This window comes from Phocoena sinus, chromosome 3 (assembly GCF_008692025.1).
Source record: "Phocoena sinus isolate mPhoSin1 chromosome 3, mPhoSin1.pri, whole genome shotgun sequence".
Taxonomy (NCBI): Eukaryota; Metazoa; Chordata; class Mammalia; order Artiodactyla; family Phocoenidae; genus Phocoena; species Phocoena sinus.
Genome location: NC_045765.1, coordinates 71,184,056 through 71,201,411, shown reverse-complemented (window position 1 = coordinate 71,201,411; position 17,356 = coordinate 71,184,056). Strand labels below are relative to the sequence as shown.

The following is a 17,356-nucleotide window of genomic DNA, read 5'->3' as shown; positions in this document are numbered from 1 at the left end:
TCTTCCGCCAATCCTCAATCTTGCCCTCAGTCTGTGCATAATCCAAGCCCAAAGACTGGTGCCCAAGCTCTCCCACTTCCTAAAGGAGATTTTAAAACTGGTAACGACAACAGAAATCGTTTGGCCTAGTCCTGCTAAGAAAGGGACGTGGCAATAAAAGTCCAAGATTCTTCCACAAAAGTCAGTACAGCAAGTGGGCGGTGAAAAGGTGGCCGCGACCCAGACGTGGAGGTGGAAGGAGAGGCAAATGGGCGGGGATGAACGCGGCGCGCGCCGAGCGGGCGCAGTCTCGAGGCCGGGGGCGGGGCCGCGCGCGGCGGGCCGGGGAGGAGGGGGAGCACAGCGGCCCGCGCGCCAGCCCAGCCGTGCGTGCTCACGTGACAGGTCCTCGAGGTCCCGCTCGCGCAGTAGTCTGGGCGAGCGAAGATGGCGGCCGAGAGGGAGCCTCCTCCGCTGGGGGTCGGGAAACCCACCGACTTTGAGGAACTGGAGGACGGAGAGGACCTGTTCACCAGCACTGTCTCCACCTTAGAGGTGAGACCGCGTCGCCGTGGGTGCTGCTCTCCGTCGCTTCCGCGCGTCTCACCTTTCGGTGCCTTTGCCGTGCCCCGACTTGTCCCTCCCCACCCCCCGGGATTTGCAAGGACCTGGTTGGGGCAACACCTGTGACGCGGACCCCGCCTCGGGGACCTGTCATTGGGCTGGAGTTGGCCTGGGCGGCTAGGCCTGCTTAAGAGAGCAAACTGCGGGCCGGGGGGCCGACCTGAACCCCTGAGGGGCCGGGACCGGACAGAGCATCGCAGTGCCCTTTCCCCGTTCAGCTGGCCCTCGTCAGTGTCACTTGCACCTCTTCTTCCAGTGCAGAGAAGGTTTTGCCCTGGGTCCCCGCAAACCTCACGGCGCTGCCGGGCGACCTCCGCAGCCCCTTTTAAGAGGTGCTTGCTTTTCCCTTACCAAGGAAGGGTGTGCCTCCGAAAGGGGAGAGCAGTGAAGAGAGTGCTCAGTGGCCGAGGCGCTGGAGGGAGCGTGTGGATGCACTTTTCCCGGTCCTGGCCCTTTATGGACTGCTAGTTCCCCTTGAGGGAGGTACTTGTTTTGGACTGTTAAATAGGTAAATGCATTTGACCGGTCTTGCTTGTCTTCTTTAGTTCTTAAGCTTTTTAAGGAACATAGTGTTGATAAAATATAAAGTTGAAGGGAGGGAATAGTTCAGGAAACTGCTGGGCGGTGGGGGAGGTTTTTTTTTTTTTTTAAGTTACCAGGGGAGAAATAAAAACAGATACTCACTCCTTTTTCCTCTTTTCTCGCATGATCAGCGATCTCTGAAGCTAAGTCTTCCTGTTTTTGTCAAAGGAAACGCCCTCTGTGAACTTAACTGTATTGGGCCTCCTGTATCCAGTTCATATTTGAATTGCTTTGCCTTTGATGAGCGCACACACACCTCATAGCCCAACTTTAAGTGTGTGTATGTGTATTAAAATATAAGCAAATTTCCCAGAGAATTGTTTATCTTGGGCTGTACTTCTTTATAAACTGCTTTTTAGTAAGCTTTCCTAGCTTGTTGAACTCTGCAGCAAATCAATTGGAAATTACTGTAAAATATCCATTATTTGGCATTCACTTAGCTGAAACTGGAACTTCCGGCACCCGTTTTAGGTACTGACCACATTCTGCTAATTGTATATGCAGGTTCCTGCCCAAACCCCACCTGTCCTCAGGATTATATGTTTCTTGGGCCTAGGGATAGTGCCTTGATCATTTTTGTTTCCTCATAAAATCTTGACCATTGATTGTATTTAGCAAATGTTTGCTGAATTAATTGTCAAAACCAGCATCCCCTAAGAATTAGTAAAAATTATCTTGCACAGCAAATTACATTTTGGGGCGAATATCCTTGTAGTCCTTTATGTATACCCTACAGCTACCTTAACACGTATTGAAAGTTAGTGTCTATGCATGATCCTAAGACCTGTATTCCTTGTGAGAGCTACAAAGGTTTTCCACCAGCAAGGATCAGAATAAACTTAATTAACATAGTTTAAACTAGAATATTGTGAACACTAAGCATTCTGTTTAATTGAAGTCTTTTAAAGTTGAGTAAAAGGAACTATAACTTATATTTCCCATTTGGATGGGACTTTTTAGTAAGGTATTTGACTTTTCAGTAGAAGTCTACAGAATTTTGAGTCTGAATAAATTTATTTTGGTTACTGCATTATGAAAACGTTTTAAAAAGTTGGTTTTGATCATCTAAACCCCTTATTTCATGAGACTCATTCAGTGTATTAATTTTAAGGTAGTATAACTGTGAGACTTAAAAATTCAGAAATTTTTTTTTGCTTTTCAAACTATTTGGGGAAGGATATATAGCAGCATTTATTAGTATACCAAAGCTGCTCTAAAGGAATGTTTTTTCAGTATGCCCCTTTTCTTTTGAATAGTGCTTCTCAAACTTCAGTGTGTAGGGGAAACCATAGGATTCTTGTTTAAAATGCAGATGCCTTTGCCTCACCAGAATCTGCATGTTTTATAAGTGTTCTAGATCATTATTTTTCAAACATTATATATAAGTTACCTAGAGATCTTGTTAAAGCAAATTCTGATTCTGTAGGTCTGGGATAAGCCAAATTCTGCATTTTTAACAAACTCCTCATGACATTGCTTCTAGTCCCAAGGACAACAATGAGTTGCAAAGCCCCAGGTGATTCTGATACAGGTCATCTGCTTTGAATAGTTCTTACCTAAGCCCTAAATTGTAAGAAAGGCATAAAAATTAATGTCTTTCTATTTAAAAAAAAATTAAGTCAGAGTTTTAAAAATATTACGCATGTAGAAACTTTTTCATTTGAGGGCATTTGAAGGAAAAAAACCAGTTGAAATCCATATAAGTGAAAATCAAATTATACACAGCTTCCATGTCATAATTGTTAAGCTTGTAATGACTATACAACTTAGTGTATATGTATGCTATGAGTATGTTTTTATCCCAATATTAAACTTTCCTTTCAAAATTAAGAACAGTCACATAAAGCTATGTTCAGTAGCTAAAGCATATTTAAAACCCCTAGTGTATGTTTCTGTTGTGACTATGAAACAGAGTGGAGAAGGGCTGGCATGGGGGCAGGGAAGGGACTGAAAAGGGAAAATATCTGGCAAAAGCTTGTTCTTCTTTTGTACCTGAGAGGCTTTACATTGTTTAGGAATACCACTTTTACTGCCTTTTTTTTTTTTTTTTATGATATAGTCCTAAGCTTAAAAGGTGCTTGCCCTAAGGCAGCATGAAGTAGTAAGACAACACCTTAAAAAGGTCAGGAAATTTATATTATATGCCTGTTCTTTTTTTTTTCTTTATTGGATTATAGTTGATTTACAGTGTTGTGTTAGTTTCACCTGTTCTTTTTTTAAACAGCTTTATTGAGTTATAATTCACGTACCATATAACTCACGCATTTAGTATGTACAATTTTATGGGTTTTAGTATATTCACAGATACTACAACATTTTCATCACCTCAGAAAGAAACCTCGTACCCTCTCACCCCCGTCCCCATTCCCTAAACTCCTTTGCTCCCAACCTTAGGCAACTACTAATTCACTTTCTGTCTCTATAGACGTCCCTATTCTAGACTTTATATGAATGAAATCATGTAACATGTGGTCTTTTGTGACTGACTTCTTTCACTTGGCATAATGTTTTCAAAGTCTATACTTAATTCTTTTTTATGCCTGAATAATAATCCATTGTATGGCTATACCACATTTTGTTTATCCATTTTGTCGTTCATTGGACATTTGCATTGTTTCCCCATTTTGACTATTATAAATAATGCTGCAATAAACATTTGTGTACAAGTAGAATTGCTGGGTTATATGGTGACTCTACATTTAATCATTTGAAGAATTGCTGGAGTGGTTTCCCAAAATGGCCACACCATTTTACATTCCCACCAGCCATGTATGAGGGAACCAGTTTTTCCACATCCTCACCAACACTTGTTATTATTCGACTTTTTTATTCTATCCATCATAATGCATGTGAAATGGTTTCTAAGTGTGGTTTTGATTATATTTTCTTGAAGACATCTTTGCATATGCTTATTGGCCGTTTGTACATCTTTGGAGAAATGTCTGTTCAGAGCCTTTGCTCATTTTTCAGTTGGGTTATCTTTTTATTTTTTATTTTTATAAATTTATTTATTTATTTTACTTTTGGCTGCATTGGGTCTTCGTTGCTGTGTGCAGGCTTTCTCTAGTTGCAGCGAGCGGGGGCTACTCTTCGTTGCGGGACACAGGCTTCTCATTGCGGTGGCTTCTCTTGTTGCGGAGCATGGGCTCTAGGTGCACAGGCTTCAGTAGTTGTGGCGTGTGGGCTCAGTAGTTGTGGCGCAAGGGCTTAGTTGCTCTGTGGCATGTGGGATCTTCCCAGACCAGGGCTCGAACCGGTGTCCCCTGCATAGGCAGGCGGATTCTTAACCACTGCGCCACCAGAGAAGCCCTGTCTTTTTATTTATAAGAATTTTTTTGTATATCGTAGATACAAGTTCTTTACCAGATACATGATTTGCAAAAATTTTTCTCCCACTCTGTAGATTGTCTTTTCATGTTCTTGACAGTGTTCTCTGAAGCACAAATTTTTAAAAAATTTGATGAAGCCTAGTTTATCTGTTTTTTATTTTGTTGGTCATGCTTTCAACATCATATATAAGAATCCCCTACCCAATCCAAGGTCATGAAGATTTATATCTGTTTTTTTAAAATTTATTAATTCATTCATATTAACAATAATCAACCTATTACGTGTCAGCATAAATCACATTTTTAACAGAAAATATATTTTCCAAAACAAGAGAAAATATGTGAGGAGTGGCATTGTTTTACATTGTTCTTTTTACATAAATTTATGTCACTTTTTTTTTATTCAAAAAGAAAGTCACAAAAATTATAATCATCCTCATCAGTTCACTCAGTCCCATGTAATTAATTTTTTTTTCATCTTGATCTTTTGTTAACACTTTTATGAATTCATCAGTTTTCCATTAGAGTTCTGAAAATGCTTATTCATTCAGTTCAGCAGTATAGTCAGTTACCAGAAACCTGTACTTGTCAGAGTCTTTTCCGTGAATTCCATGAATATCTATTTTCTTCTAAGAGTTTTATAGTTTTGGCTCTTATATTTAGGGGTTTGATTCGTTTTGAGTTAACTTTTGTATATGGTATGAGGTAAAGTCCAACTTCATTGTTTTGCATGTGGCAATCCAGTTGTCACAGCACCATTTGATGAAAAGACTGTTTCTCCATTGCATGGTCTTGGCATCCTTTCTGAAAATTGGTTGACTGTAGATGTTTACACCTGGTTCTTGTACTAACCTCAAATCTTAAGGTCAGCTGAAGTTAAGTTGAGAACCACAGTTTCCCCAACACTGTCACATGATGGTTTATAGTGCATTTCAAATGAAATTTCCAGATGGGAGGTTCACAGGTCTTAGAATTCCTTTCCCACCATGTAACCCTATGCCATAATTGCTCAGAAGGTACTGTACTTAGTTGACTTCAGTGAATACTTGAGTATTTACTCTCTACCATACTTTTTAGATGATAACAGGAGTGCAGATATTAGCAAGATAATGCAAATCTTTGAGGACAGAAAATCTCCAGTGGAGAAGAAAGATATACAGAAAGCTCTGATACAGACAGATTGTGACTATATGATCTGAAAACACTGAAAGTACCAGTGAAATGGGAGCGATTCTAACTCCTATCAACATTCCTGACACATAGTAGATGAACAGTAAGTGTTTCTGTTGGCTAGGAAAAGCCATTGAGATGGTAATATTTAAGAGAGACTTCGAAGGGTGGAATGAAATTCCAGTGTGGGAGAATGGCACGTGTCACTTAAGGTTCAGTCTATATTTTAGGGAACCATAAATAATTCTGAGTGGCTGAATATAGGATGTTACAGGTTAATGTGGTGAGATTGTGAACAGCTTTGAAATTTGTTTTGTAGGCACGTGAGAGCTCTGGAAGATTTTCAGGGCAGTAACATGATCACCTAGGAAGCTTAATGTGCTAGTGGTCTGAGGGATAAATTTGAGTGCGAGGTATCATTGGTAGGTTGATGAGCCAGAGGTTATTTTAAATCTGAGGTTAAAAGCCTCAAGAAGAAAAGTGCAAATAATAAAGGAGAGAAAGAAGTTGATGCAATAGCAGATTAAAAGATAGACATCTTAAGACTTACAATGTCTAGGGGAAGGAATTATAAGTTTATTTCATTTGGGAATAAGTTACACCAATGCAGATACTATCAGACAGCTAGAAATACTGGGTGGCTAGAGATACAGATTCAATACAATTTATTGAATGGTGACACTAAACCAAACTAGTTTAGTAGAAATCTAGTCCTTGCCCTTACAGAGTATATGAACCAACAGGAGTCAACATAATAAACACACCTGTGTGCACAAGCATCTGCAATACCAGGTGATATATGTGTGATTGAAATATGCACATGGTACAGAAATAGTATAGAAAACTGGAATGACTTAATTGCATAGAGATGATCTTTGAAACCCTGAAAAGTGGGTGACATTATCAAGAGAGCAAGTAGAGTAAGACTAAAGAGTCTTTTGATAAAGAACTGAAGTTAGTATCTATTGTTCTAACACAACAGGTAGTGACAGCATATATCTTGTTTTCCTAATTCTGTTTTCTTTGGGTTGGCATCCAACTTGAAATGTTTTAATTTTTTTGAAAATTTCATCATGAATTACCTATGTTTAAGAGGAAAGACATTTCGTGACCAGGTATTTAAAGGCAACAGCATGGAAAATACTAGAAAGAGATTTATGACGAGGTATAACTCTAATTGACTACTTTCCCTGGAAGCCATTAAATATAAAGGTTTTGGAATGAACTATTTTTAGTACCTGTAAAAAATGTTATTCTATGTAGTTGCTTGAGGCAGAGGTGCTCAGTTTTTTCTTAAAAAGAATAATTTTTTTTTTTTTGCCATGCTGCACGGCTTGTGGGGTCTTAGTTTCCTGACTGGGGATTGAACCCAGGCCCTCAGCAGTGAAAGATCAGAGTCCTAACCACTGGACTGCCAGGAAACTCCCTAGATTTGTCCTTAATGTTACTTTTCAAACGCCCACTTTCCTATAAAATTGAACTCTGGTGTTTTTTTCCTGTGATGATAGTTTTTAGTTGTGATAAAATTTACCTCAGTAAAGTTCACTACCACCTCAATCAAGATATAGGACACTTCCATCACCTCCTAAAAATTCTTTCATGTAGTTAACGCCTCCCACTCCCAGCCTCTGGCACCCACTGATCTGTTTTTTGCCTATAGTTTTGTCTTTTCCAGAATTTCATATAAATGGACTCATATAAATGGAATTATATTTTTTATAAATAAAACAGTATGAAATTTCCTGAATGTAGCTTCTTTAACTTAACCTAAAGTATCTAATATTTATTGATGTTGTTGCATGTATCAGTAATTCATTCCTTTTTGTTGCTGAATTTAGTATTCCATTGTATTGTGTATCACAGTTGTTTGTTGTTGAAGAATGTTTATGTTGTTTACAGTTTTGGGCATTAATGACTAGAAACGACATAAACATCTTATGTACAGATTTTTTTTTTTTTTTTTTTTTTTTTGTGATACGTGGGCCTCTCACTGTTGTGGCCTCTCCCGTTGCGGAGCACAGGCTCCAGACGTGCAGGCTCAGCAGCCATGGCTCACGGGCCCAGCCGCTCTGCGGCATGTGGGATCTTCCCGGACCGGGGCACGAACCCGTGTCCCCTACATCAGTAGGCGGACTCTCAACCACTGCGCCACCAGGGAAGCCCTATGTACAGATTTTTGTATGAACGATTTTCATTTCCTTTGGGAAAATACTTAGAAGTAGCATTGCTGGTTGTGTGGTAAATACATGTTTAACTTTCTAAGAGACTGCCAAACTTTTAGCCAGAAAGGTTCAAGGGAGATAAAGCATAGGGAGATGAAGTTAATTACTTTTAGTCTTGCAAGTTAATGGCTCTAGTAATGATATAACTCAAGTTATAATAATAACTAGTAATAAAACCCAAGACCATGTCCATTAGGACAGTGTTCTCCAAGTCTGAGAATTGATAATATATGGTTTCATTAAAGTGAAAGCATGATGTTTCAAGACAAAAGTATGTTATGGTATTTCCTCCCATCATAAAAGTTATTTTAATATTGAAGTTTTAGGGACTTTCCTGGTGGCGCAGTGGTTAAGAATCCGCCTACCAATGCAGGGGACACAGGTTCGAGCCCTGGTCCAGGAAGATGCCACATGCCACGGAGCAACTAAGCCCACACACCACAACTACTGAGCCTGCACTCTAGAGCCTGCAAGACACAACTGCTGAGCTGGCATGCCACAACTGCTGGAGCTGCACGCCTAGAGCCTGTGCTCTGCAACAAGAGAAGCCACCGCAATGGGAAGCCCACGCACTGCAACGAAGGGTAGCCCCCACTCACCATAACTAGAGAAAGCCTGCCTGCGACAACAAAGACCCATTGCAGCCAAAAATAATATAAATAAATAAATTTCTTTAAAAAAATATATATTGACACTTTATTCCTATTCAAAGAGTCACACTTTGTATGTATTATTGAGTGCTTGAATCCTGAAGGCTAGTCTGAAGGAAACTAAGTGCCTCTGGATTTGCCTGTTTTAGTCTCTGGTCAGGTTTTCATTCATTTTATCTCTGAAATATAAAAAAATTGTAAAACATTCTAAGAAAGAAAGGGAAAGAAGAAAAAGATAACTGCCAGACTGTTTTCTTTCATGATGGAGAATTCAGTTGTTCCACATCCTTGTCAGCAGTTGTTAGTGTCAGTTTTATTTCAGGCAGTGGCACGCTTGGGGCTGGCTTATACTGGCTTAAAAGAACTAATGTTTAAATTTTCAGGACTTTTGTAAACTGTTTAGTAAACAGCCATTGTTAAAAATTAAATTATATAAACATAAATAAATTATATTAAAAAAACAAAGGTAATATATAAAACTTGTCGCTTCCTAATTACTGTGTTTTACTAGTTTCTGTATTATGTCTGTTGTATCCGTATGGTGGAAAGTAACATATCTTCCTAGCTCCACATTCAGTCGGGAGAAATCAGCAACAGAGGGTATGTTTATGCCACAGAAATAAGCAAAAGCTAAAATTCAGGGTCTTCTCTCCCAAGGACCCGATTGCTAAACATATACCAGCATACCAGTGATTTTTAGCCAGTCTAAAAGGTATGTAGTGTTATCTAATTGTGGTTTTAATATACATTCCTTAATGGTTAATGATGGTGTGCATCTTTTCACATACGTGTTCACTATCTGAAAATTGTCTTCTTTGGTGAAGTGTTCTTTTGTATCTTTTAGCCATTTTAAAATGGGTTTCCTTATTGAGTTTTGAGAATTCTTCATGTATTCTGAATACACGTCCTTTGCCAGATGTGTGTTTTGAAGATATTTTTTCCCAGTCTGTGCCTTGTTTTATCCTTTTTTAATTGATAGTACTTCATATGTTACATATGAAATCCTGGGCTAACATTAACACAAGGTCACAAAGGTTTTGCTTATGTTTTTTCTATAAGTTTTTGCTTTTATATTTGGACTTCAGATTGATTTTGAGTTTATTTTCTTATGAGTTGAGGTTCATTTTTTTTTTTTTTTTTTTTGCGGTACGTGGGCCTCTCACTGTTGTGTCCTTTCCCGTTGCGGAGCACAGGCTCTGGACACGCAGGCTCAGCGGCCATGGCTCACGGATCTAGCCGCTTTACAGCATGTGGGTTCTTCCTGGACCGGGGCATGAACCCGTGTCCCCCGCATTGGCAGGCAGACTCTCAATCACTGTGCCACCAGGGAAGCCCAAGATTCATGTTTTTGAATATAAATATCTTGTTGTTCAACCACCATTTACTGAAAGATAATCATTTTACAGTTTGTTTTATGGCTCAATATGGTCTTCTGTGGTAAATATTATGTGTGCACTTGAAAAGAATGTATTTAGTCTGATATTGGGTGGAATGTTCTATAAATATTGTTAGTTGATAGTATTTTTCAGTACATGCAACAAACATCAGTGAATTTCAGATGTTTTATATTAAGTTGGAGAAGCTAGACTTTAAAAGTTCTTCATTGGGTTGTCTTTGCATCTTTGTCAAAAATCAGTAGAGCATATATATTTCTGGACTCTGTTTCATTGATCTTTTGACTATCTTTTTGCCAGTTCTATGCTGTCTTGATTACCTTGATTAACTGAGTCTTGAAATCAGGTAGTGTGAATCCAGTGACTTTGTTCTTTTCAAAATAGTTTTGTCTATTCTAGTTCTTTTGCCTATCCATATAATTTTAGAATCTATTGATTTCTATCAAAAATTCCTGCTGAGATTTTAATTGAGATTGTAATGAATCCATTAATTAGTTTGGGGGAGAATTAACATATTAACAATATTGAGCCTTTAAGCCATAAGTATACTATTTCTCTCTTTTTTTTTTTCTTTTAGGTCTGTCTTGATCTTTTTCATCAGTGTTCATAGTTCTCAGCATACAGATCTAGTACATATTTTTATTAGTTTTACCTATTTTATGGTTTTTTGGTGCCTTTATATCTTTTACATTTGCTCATTGGTGGCATATTTACCCTGTTTTCTGCAACTGTTGCTAAACATTCTAGTTCTAGTAGGTTTTTTTCTAGAACCTTTGGGATTTTCTATGTAAACAGTCATGTCTCTGATTAGAGTTTTATTTCTTTCCAATCTGTATGTCTTTCTTTCTCTTGTCTTAATGCACTAGTTAGAACCAATATTGTAATACTGAACAGAAATGGTGAGAGTGGGTATCTTTTCCCCTTTCGTGCTAATAGGAGGAAAATATTCATTTTTTTCTCCCTTAAATATGATTTTTTTTTGGTAGATGACCTTTATTGGGTTAATGAAGTTTCCTTCTATTTCTAGTTTTCTGACTTTTGTATCTCTGAATGATGTTGATGTTGGTAAATGAGTTTTCTGCATCTAATAAGATGTTCATATAATTCTCTTTAGTTTATTGATAAACTGGATTATATTGATTGATTTTCAAATGTTGACTAAACCTTGAATTCCTGGCATAAACCCCACACAGTCATAATGTGTTTATACTTTTTATATATTGCTACATCCAGTTTGCTAGCGTTTTTCTGTTATTGTGTCTGTGTTTGTGAGAGATACTTGTGTGTCATTTTCTTTTACTCGTTATGTCTGATTTTGGTATCAGAAATGCTTACCTCATTAAATGAGTTGGAGAGTGTTTCCTCCTCTTCTATATTCTTGAAGAGGTTGTGTGGAATTAGTCATATGTCTGCCTTAAGTGTTGACAGAACTTGCTAGTAAAATCATCTGAACATGTTTTGTTTGCTGGATGATTTTTAACTTCAAATTCAGTGTATCTGATAGATACAGAAGTATTTCTTCTTGTTGAACTTTGGTGGTATGTGACTTTCAAGGAATTTGTCTGTTCAGTGTAAGCTGTGAAATTCATGGGCATAGGTTTTTCATAATAGTCCATTATCCTATTACCGTATCTGTGTAGTCTGGGTAATGCCCCTCCTTTTTCATTGCTTATATTGGTAATTTATGTCATCTCTTTGTTTGCTTATTTATTCATTCATTTTAATCGTGCTAAAGGTTTGTCATTTTATTAGAATCTTTCCAAAGAATCAGGTTTTGGTCTCTTGGTTTCTTGTTTATTTTTTGTTTTGTTTTTTAGTTTCATTAATTTCTTTCTGCTTGCTGTCTGTTTAGTTTGCTCTTCTGTTTTGTCAAGCTTTGATCATTGGTTTAAGACTTTTTTTTTTGAGTGCTAGTATTTAGCTATGTATTTTGCTGTAAGCACCGCTTTAGCTGCATCCCACAAATTTTGATACTGTGTTTTTGTTTTTATTCAATTTAAACTATTTTCTAGTCAAAAGTTTCCCTTGTGATTTCCTGTTTGACTTATAGGTTATTTAGAAGTGTGCTAATTTCCAAAATTTGAGGATTTTCCAGATAGTTTTCTGTTGCTGATACAGCTTTATTTTATTAGTGTCAGAGAATGTTTTATGACTCCAGTTCTTTTACATTTGTTAAGGTTTGTCTGATGGCCCAGAATGTGATCTGTTATGGTGAACAGTCTGTGTACACTTGAAAAACATGTATATAGTCTAATGTTATTGTTGAAGTGTTCTCTAAATGTTAAGTCAAGTTGATTGATAGTATTTTCCAGGTCTTCTCTATCTTCCCTTATTATCTATTTATTGTATCAATTACTGTAATTTAGTATTATTATAATTTCTTGGTAAATTGATCCTTTTATCACATGATACCCCTCTTAATTGCTGATAATACTCCTTATTCTTAAGTTTATTTTATCTGATGTTAATGTAACACTACAGCTCTTCTTTGGTAGCATGACATGTTTTTTCCATTCTTTTACTTTTAACTTACCCATGTCTTTAAAGTAGGGTTTTATAGGCAACATATTGTTGTGCATTGTTATTTTTGTACACAGTATGGTCACTTCTGTCTTTTAATTAGTGTGTTTAGAATATTTACATTTAATGTGATTATTGGTGTGATTGCATTAGATCTAGCATTTTATTTGATTACTGTTTTTATCTTCTGTTTTTTCCTCTGAAAACAGAGGGAAATATGTATCTAAACATTTACAGTCCAATTAGAGTTAATATTGTACTTTGACAAACAAAATTCAGAGCCTTACAACCATATAGGTCCATTTATCTTCCTTCTTTCATGTTGTATTTCTCATGTGTATTACATTTCCATTCATTGAAAACTTTGCCATTGTTATAATTTTTGCTCTCATAGTTATACACATTTTAAATAACTTTTAAGAAAAGAAAAATGGTCTATTTTATTTCCACAGTTACCATTTCTTTGGTTCTTTTTTTTTTTTAAACATTTTTATTGATGTATTTATTTGCCTGCCTAGGGTCTTAGTTGTGTCATGTGGGCTCTTTGTTGTGGCATGCGAGCTTCTCTCTAGATGCAGTGTGTGAGCTCCAGAGCGTGTGGGCTCAGTAATTGTAGCACGTGGGCTCTGTAGTTGTGGTACGCAGGCTCCAGAGCACAGGCTCAGTTGTTGTGGCACGCTGGCTCTCTAGTTGTGGTGCATGGGCTCCAGAGCCTGGGCTCAGTAGTTGTAGCACATGGACTCTCTAGTTGTGGCACGTGGGCACAAAGGCTCTCTAGTTGTGGCATGCGGGGTCTAGAGTGCCCAGGTTTAGTTGCCCCACAGCATGTGGGATCTTAGTTTTCTGACCAGAAATTGAACCCGTGTCCCCTGCATTGAAAGGTGGATTCCTAACCACAGGACCACCAGGGAAGTCCCACATTGCAGCCATTTTTAATAATGAGGCTGCATCTAGTTTTCTCTGAAGTTGTCCTGTTTGGAGTTTTCATTTTCTTGGATCTGTAAATTAATGTCTTGCACCAAATTTGGAGAGTTTTTAGGCATCATTTCTTTAAATATTGTTTTGCATTGCTCTTTTTCTAGGACTTCAGTAACATGAATGTTAGACCTTTTTATACTGTTTCACAGATCCTTGGGGTTCTGTTCATTTTCTTCATTTCTTTTTTCCTCTCTATTACTCAGATTGGAGATTTCCTAATGATTTATCTTCAAGGTCACTACTTTTTTCTTTCAAGAACTGTAAAGGGTAAACTTTACCCTCCTGGTAAGGTAACAGATTAACTTGTTTTATGGTTGCTGGAAGTTGACATGGTAAAGGACTTTCTTACTCAAAGCATAGCAAGTATTGGGTTAGCCAAAAAGTGCCTTTGGTTTTTAAGTAAAAATAAAAGACACACTTTTCATTTTCACCAAGAACTTTATTGAGCAATGTATTCACCCTTTTGTGCCACTACCTTCTGCCATTTTCCAGGCAACTTCATAATTCCATCTTCCCAAAACTTTTTGTCTTTTTGAGCAAAGAATTGTTCTACATGCTTTTTTTTTTTTTTTTTTTGTGGTACGCGGGCATCTCACTGTTGTGGCCTCTCCCGTTGCAGAGCACAGGCTCCGGACACACAGGCTCAGCGGCCATGGCTCATGGGCCCAGCCACTCCACGGCATATGGGATCTTCCCAGACCAGGGCACGAACCCATGTGCCCTGCATTGGCAGGCGGACTCTCAACCACTGCGCCACCAGGGAAGCCCTGCCTATTTTTTACTTTTAGATCATTGTTTCTGTATTCTATCCAGAGCTTTTAGTGTTAATCAGTGGGAGAAAGAGGCTTAGGTGGGCTTCTTTAGTCTTCGTTGCAATCCAAAGCACTAATTGTTTTGGTTTGTTTTTTTGTTTTTGTTTTTTTTTGAAGAGATATTAGCAACCTTGAAACTTTTAATAAAAATAATCTCTAGAAAACTACTAAATGATGATATGGGGAAGAAAAGAATATATATTTATTAAAAACACTGATGTCTACTCATTGCCTGTCTCGGACAACTATAATTCTGATCACCCAGAAGCTGTTACTGTACCCTTCCACCATCACTTTCTTGTTTGATGGACCACTCTCTCACTCCTTTCCATCCAGTGGAGAACAACTCTTCCTGAACTCACTAGGAAACTGAAGGAGACATGGAGAGGCAGGGGCAGAGATAAGTGAGTCCTGAGAGCCTTTAGTGAGTGACTGCTCCATGACTGCTCTGTGAGCAGTGGAGCAGGGCACTCTATGCTGCTGATGGATGGGCACCAATAGAAAGTGCATGCCTCATAGTCTCCCCACAGTGGGGTGACTGCTGCCACCACAGCCATTACTGGAGTTGCTCACCCGTCCACACCATTCCCATGTTGTTCTCCACTCTCAGGCACTGAACTATGATATAAAAGAGTCCTTTTTGTTACATCAACATGCCAGTTTTTCATTCTCTGACTTTGATGTCAGACAAAAATGAATACCCAAGATATTAGAGTAGTATAAACATTCAGTTATGATAAGAATACGTTATAGGTTGTTAATAGTCTACATGTATTATAACTATGGACTGCATTACAATTTTTACTTTGAATAGACGTATCTATTTTAGAGAATTGAAGAGGGAAAACGTAGTTTCTTTTTGTTATTCAGATATTTAGCATTTCTGTTGCTTTTCCTTCATTCATTGTTTCCTCTTGGATCATTTTTCTTAAGCGTAAAGAATTTCCTTTACTGTTTTTTTTAGACCTGGTTTATTGATGATGAATTATTTGTGCTTCATCTGAAAACTGTTTTACCTTTATTCCTGAAGGGTATTTTTGCTGTTTATAGATTTGTGGGTAGACAGTTCTTTCTTCCATCACTTTGAAAGTATTCTTAGACTGTTTTCTTAGTCTTTGTGATTTCTGATGAGAAATCTATGGTCATTTTAATTGATGTCCCCCTGTAAAAATGGGTTTTTTTCTCTCACTACTTTCATTTGTTTCTCTAATACTTTTATTTTTAGCTGTGTGATGATGTGTGTAAACATAGTTTTCTCTGGTTTTATCCTCTTTGAGGTTTGCTCCTATAAATTTATATCCTTCAACTTCAGGAATTTTCAACCATTTCTTCTGTAAATATTTGTGCAAAAATTTTTCATCTGTCCAGGAACTTTGGTGACATGAGTGTTAGACTTTTTGATATTATCTTACAGACTCCTGAGGCCTTGTTCATTTTTTTCTTAATATTTACTTTTTTATTTATTTGGCTGCATTGGGTCTTAATTGCGGCATGCAGGATATTTTGTTGTGGTGCGCGGGCTCAGTAGTTGCGGCACAAGGGCTCTCTACTTTTGGCACGCAGGCTCTAGAGCACATGGGCTTAGTTGCCCTGCAGCATGTGGGGTCTTAGTTCCCCAACCAGGGACTGAACCTGTGTCCCTGCATTGGAAGGTGGATTCTTAACCACTGGACCACCAGGGAAGTCCCCCTTGTTCATTTTATTCAACTTTTGTTTCACTGTTATTCAGATTGGATACTTTATATGAATTTATTTTCAAGTTCACTGACACTTTTTTCTGTCATCTTCAGTCTTTTATTGAACCCATTATGCGAACTTTTTTTGTGTGTGTGTGTGTGTGTGGTATGCGGACCTCTCACCGCTGTGGCCCCTCCCATTGCGGACTACAGGCTCCGGACACACAGGCTCAGCGGCCATGGCTCACGGGCCCAGCCGCTCCACGGCATGTGGGATCCTCCCAGACCGGGGCACAAACCCGTGTCCCCTGCATCGGCAGGCGGACTCTCAACCACTGCGCCACCAGGGAGACTGAACTTTTTACTTTAGATAATTTTTTTCTGTTCTGAAATTTTCCTTTTTTTTTTTTGGTAGTTTCTATTTCTTTGCTGTGAACATCTTTCTTTTCATTCACTTCATATGTATTTACCTTTATCTCATGGAGCATAGTTAGAAAAGCTTTTAAAAGTTTGATTAATACTTCGAACATGTGAGCTGTTTTGGGGTTGGGATCTGTTGATTGTCTTTTCTCTTGAGATTTGGTCACAGGTTCATTACACAGGCATTAAATTATAGCAGTGAGTTGAGACTGACTATTTTTAAAGTTGCGTTTAGTTTTTACAAATTTTGGTGTTTTGTTTTTTCAAAATTATTATCAAGCTAGGTTAAGAAATGCAAAAAGAAATCGAATTAGGTGATTTTAGATTTAGAAATTGTGAAATAGTAAAATGTGTAGGTAAAAAAAAAAGATTGTTATAGCAATTCTGATATACTTCTCATTAAATAGACAAAAAAAATGGTACTCAAGGAAATTTATGTAACCATAGACAAGTTAGTGTGCAGGCAGAACTACAATCCAGAGCTTTGATCTCCAGGAAATTTTGGTATTCAAAAATAGAATCTTTGTTCAAAATGAAGTTGAGGGTACAGGTATATTATATGTAGGTCCTTAATGCCTGTATCTTATTCAAAACAAGTACAGTTCTCCCTCAGTATTCACAGGGGATTGGTTCCAGGACATCCCACAGATACCAAAAATCCCTTTTATGGATGTCTCTTATATAAAATGCCATAGTATTTGCATATAATCTATATACAATCTCTCCCATATATTTAAAATCATTTCTAGATTATTTATAATGCCTATGTCAATGTAAATGTTTGTAAATAGTTGTAAGTACAAGGTAAATGCTGTGTAAGTGGTTGCTGGTGTGTGGCAAATTCCAGTTTTGCTTTTTGGAACTTTCTGGAATTTACTTTTTTAATATTTTCAATCTTCAGTTGGTTGAATCTGTTGGAACCCCAGAAACAGAGGGCCAACTGCTGAAAACATTTATTTTTAATGAGTAGTGTCATGAAACCGGGTCACATGTGTAACTA

The 17,356-nt window shown here is 37.8% G+C and overlaps 1 protein-coding gene across 1 annotated transcript in view; it reads left to right on the top strand.

The window, feature by feature from the left end:
* Positions 1 to 327: 327 nt before the first annotated feature.
* Positions 328 to 17,356, top strand: part of SNX2 (sorting nexin 2) — a 61,147-nt gene continuing 44,118 nt past the window's right edge. Inside the window, exon 1 of the mRNA XM_032627922.1 lies at positions 328 to 534. Coding sequence (XP_032483813.1) covers positions 427 to 534 — 108 coding nt within the window. The 5' untranslated portion in view covers positions 328 to 426. The remainder of the gene's footprint in view (positions 535 to 17,356) is intronic.